This window comes from Myotis davidii, unplaced genomic scaffold, assembly GCF_000327345.1.
Source record: "Myotis davidii unplaced genomic scaffold, ASM32734v1 scaffold370, whole genome shotgun sequence".
Classification (NCBI taxonomy): domain Eukaryota; kingdom Metazoa; phylum Chordata; class Mammalia; order Chiroptera; family Vespertilionidae; genus Myotis; species Myotis davidii.
Window position 1 is genome coordinate 14,386,608 of NW_006288615.1, and position 3,107 is coordinate 14,389,714.

The 3,107-nt window shown below is 50.0% G+C and overlaps 1 protein-coding gene across 1 annotated transcript in view; it reads right to left on the reverse strand.

Moving 5' to 3' along the window:
* Positions 1–2,868: 2,868 nt before the first annotated feature.
* HOXD3 (homeobox D3) overlaps positions 2,869–3,107 on the reverse strand; it is a 4,055-nt gene continuing 3,816 nt past the window's right edge. The window contains exon 4 of the mRNA XM_006760694.2: positions 2,869–3,099. Coding sequence (XP_006760757.1) covers positions 2,869–3,099 — 231 coding nt within the window. The remainder of the gene's footprint in view (positions 3,100–3,107) is intronic.

Sequence of the window (3,107 nt, forward strand, 5' to 3'; positions counted from 1 at the left end):
TCCCTTTTGTCCCCTGCGCGCCCGCCACGGGGTAGGGCGGCGGTTTGCTTTCCGGCCAGCTCGCCCCTTCCCTTCCCGCGGCAGGCCCTCCCCGGGAGCCGCAGCCTGAACCCGGAGCGCCGCAGCCGGCCGCTCCCCTCCCCCACTCTCCTTTCTCTGCGGCCGGCGGGGGGAGGGGGCGGCGTTCTCCGATAGAGCAGCTATTGTGACCTTCCCTCGGAGAGTGGGAGCCCAGCCGAGTGTGCACCGCCGGCGGTGGCGGGGGAGGAGGCGGCTGTGTGTGCAAACCTCGGGGACGGAGGGGAAATAAATAAAACTTTGCAACCTCGGGCAGTTGGGCCCTTCAGAGGGCGTTTGGTTGTGTTTAGACTCTGGTGCTTCCTAACACTAATTGCAGGCTCAAAGGGAGCAGAATTTATGGCGAAGGCCAAGGCAGCTTGTTTATAATTTATGAAGTTTTAAATGGCTGTGTCGCAGAGCCCACTCTCGCCCTGGCCTGTGGCCGCGCGGAAAGCGCCCTCCCCAGACTCCCCACCCACGCGACTTAGTGTGGCCCGTCCGCGCCATTCTCAGAAGCTTCGGGGAAGCTTTCTCCAAGAATGAGAGGGAGCCGCAGATTTGTCCCAAGAGAACTCCTCCACCCCACCGGAGATGGTGCCTCCGGGCGGCCGCGGCTGCCTGGAGCGGGAGCCCTGAACCCCGCGCTTCTTCGGAGTCTTAGTGTGAGAGGAAGCTGGTGTCAGCCCGGCTAGACACCGTTTAAAGTCTAATCCATGAAACCCTAAGCCGCAGATGACACTTGGGGCCTTGCAGACACCCGCAGACTCAGCAGATACTCCTGCGGTTGCAGACCGCACTGGAAAACGCCTGGAGCCATGATGCATTATGTATTTTTATTACTTATGGTAGGAAGAAGAGAGGAGGGAAAACCGGGCTGAATCTAAACAGCCTGGCAATTCATCTATTTACTATTTAGCCAGTTAAGAAAGATTGTTATCCCTGCAAAGCAGCAAGCTCTTCTTTGATTTCCCTAATAATTTTAAAAATAGTTTCTTACAATTAGAAATCCTGCCTATGGACGCAAATTTCATAGAAAACAATTTTAAGCCTTGAAAGTGGGTAAACTATCCCTTCGGTTGAAGTCATTTATTCTTGCGGATAACTTCTACAACATGGATATTTTAAACCTGCTCAGAAAAGGTGAAATTTAGCAAAAGGATAACCCCCTCCGGCCCCCAACCTAACCTGCCATTTTTTTTTAAACGGCACAAAAGAACAAGGAAACTAAATGTTTTTTTAAGCCATCATTATTTAGCGAAACACAAACATCCAAATGGAAACGGTTGTTATTCCACCAGAAGATTAGAAGTTAAATTATTTCCACACAATAGGAATTTCACCTCGTGTCACCAGGGATGTAGTAGGAGTTGCAGTATTTGTCAAACCAAATAGAGATGTGTGGGCCGACTTTGCTGAAATACAAAGAATTGAACCTTATCCGAAGGCGTTTTCCAAGTGCCTCCTCCCAGAGAAGTGGGTGGAAGTTGTCCACCCCTAGCTAAAGCCACGCTGCTATTTACACAATGGTGATAAATCCTCGGAGACATTTTTTGCCCATTTCGTACAAAGGAACAGGAGAAAACAAGGTGTTTATACTTAGGTTCAGTTAATGAAACTTTTATTACTTTACATCATGGGGAATGCGTGTTTCCTTTAGAAATGAACCGCCAACCACTATAAAGGAAAAAGTCCTGACAGCACTTCCTAGAGACAAGGCTTAGGTGCCTGGTCTCCAAATGATCGTTTCTCTTCCCGCACCTTAGCCTTTTCGCAGCTCAGTTCTTCTTATGACTTCTCATGTATCTTTTCTTCTGATTGTCAGTTTTCTTTCAAAGTTCTTTTTTATTACTTAACACAGAAAAGTGAGGTCTGGCCTCCCCAATGTAAATGCAATCTAAGAAAAGTAGATTTGTGTCTAGAAAGACGGGTAGAAACAACAAAGCAGGCACAGTACAACGCTCTACCCAGATCACCGCCTGCAACATTTCTAGGTTTGCATCCTCCGGTTCTTCCCCCGCATGTCAGTAGCTGGGATGTGATCAAGTATCCCAGAACCAATGTGTGCACTCGATCCCAGATACATGAAAAAACGTATTTCCAAGGTTCCGCCTATTGGGGGGTCTTCCATTGAGATTGTGGGGGAAAATAAAGGCAGTGATCTACTGGCAAGGGTGTGTGATTAACACAGACACTCTTCCAACTGAGAAATTCTTTATTCTAAATATTTGTTCAAATAGTACCAGACAATTTGAAATCAATAAACTGTGTCGAGTTGGAGGGCTGTGGCTGTTTGAGAAATGAGTAACGGGTGTCGTCTGACTCTACCCATGAAGGACAATTTGCGGTCTTAATCCTTTACATCAACTACAAACACCAGCCACGGTTACAACTGTTCAAAACTACTCTCTCAGCTAGTTCAGACCAAAGGGACTAAAGAGATGAAATGTGGCCCCCGAGGCCTGGGAGCACGTTCCCTAAGCTGGCTGGAGAATTCTACAAGTATACACATAAATACATTAAGACGAGGATAAATAATCAGAGAAACGAAATGACTCGCTTCAAATAATAAATACAGATTGTTGAGTCCGATTCCATCCTTACAGGACGGGAAGGAGCATATAAATTAAGGTCTCCGCAACTCGGCTAGCCACGGGCCAGGCCCGGAGCTCTCCAGGCTCCGGTCCTTCTGCCGAGCGCGCTGCCAGCGAATCTCAGACTTACCTTCGGGACATCATTCCCAGACCAGAGCCCCTGGGTCCGCAGTATTTGGCACTGTCAGGCTTACAGAGGAGAATCCTTGCGGTTGATTTATGGCGAATCACCCAAAGGAGGGCGCGCCTGGAGGGGAGGCCCGGTCGCCTGCACTTCGGGCCGCTGTTGGCCCGAAACCGGGGAGGCAGCGACCAGGACAGGGCGAGGGAGGCAACTGTAGTCCACGCTGGCCGAAGACGGATGCGAGAGGTGGCCCAGGTTGAAGACCGGCCCGGACGCGGGTGCCATGGAGTCGACGAAGTTACCGCCCACGTACACGGGGCTTCCCTGCAGGT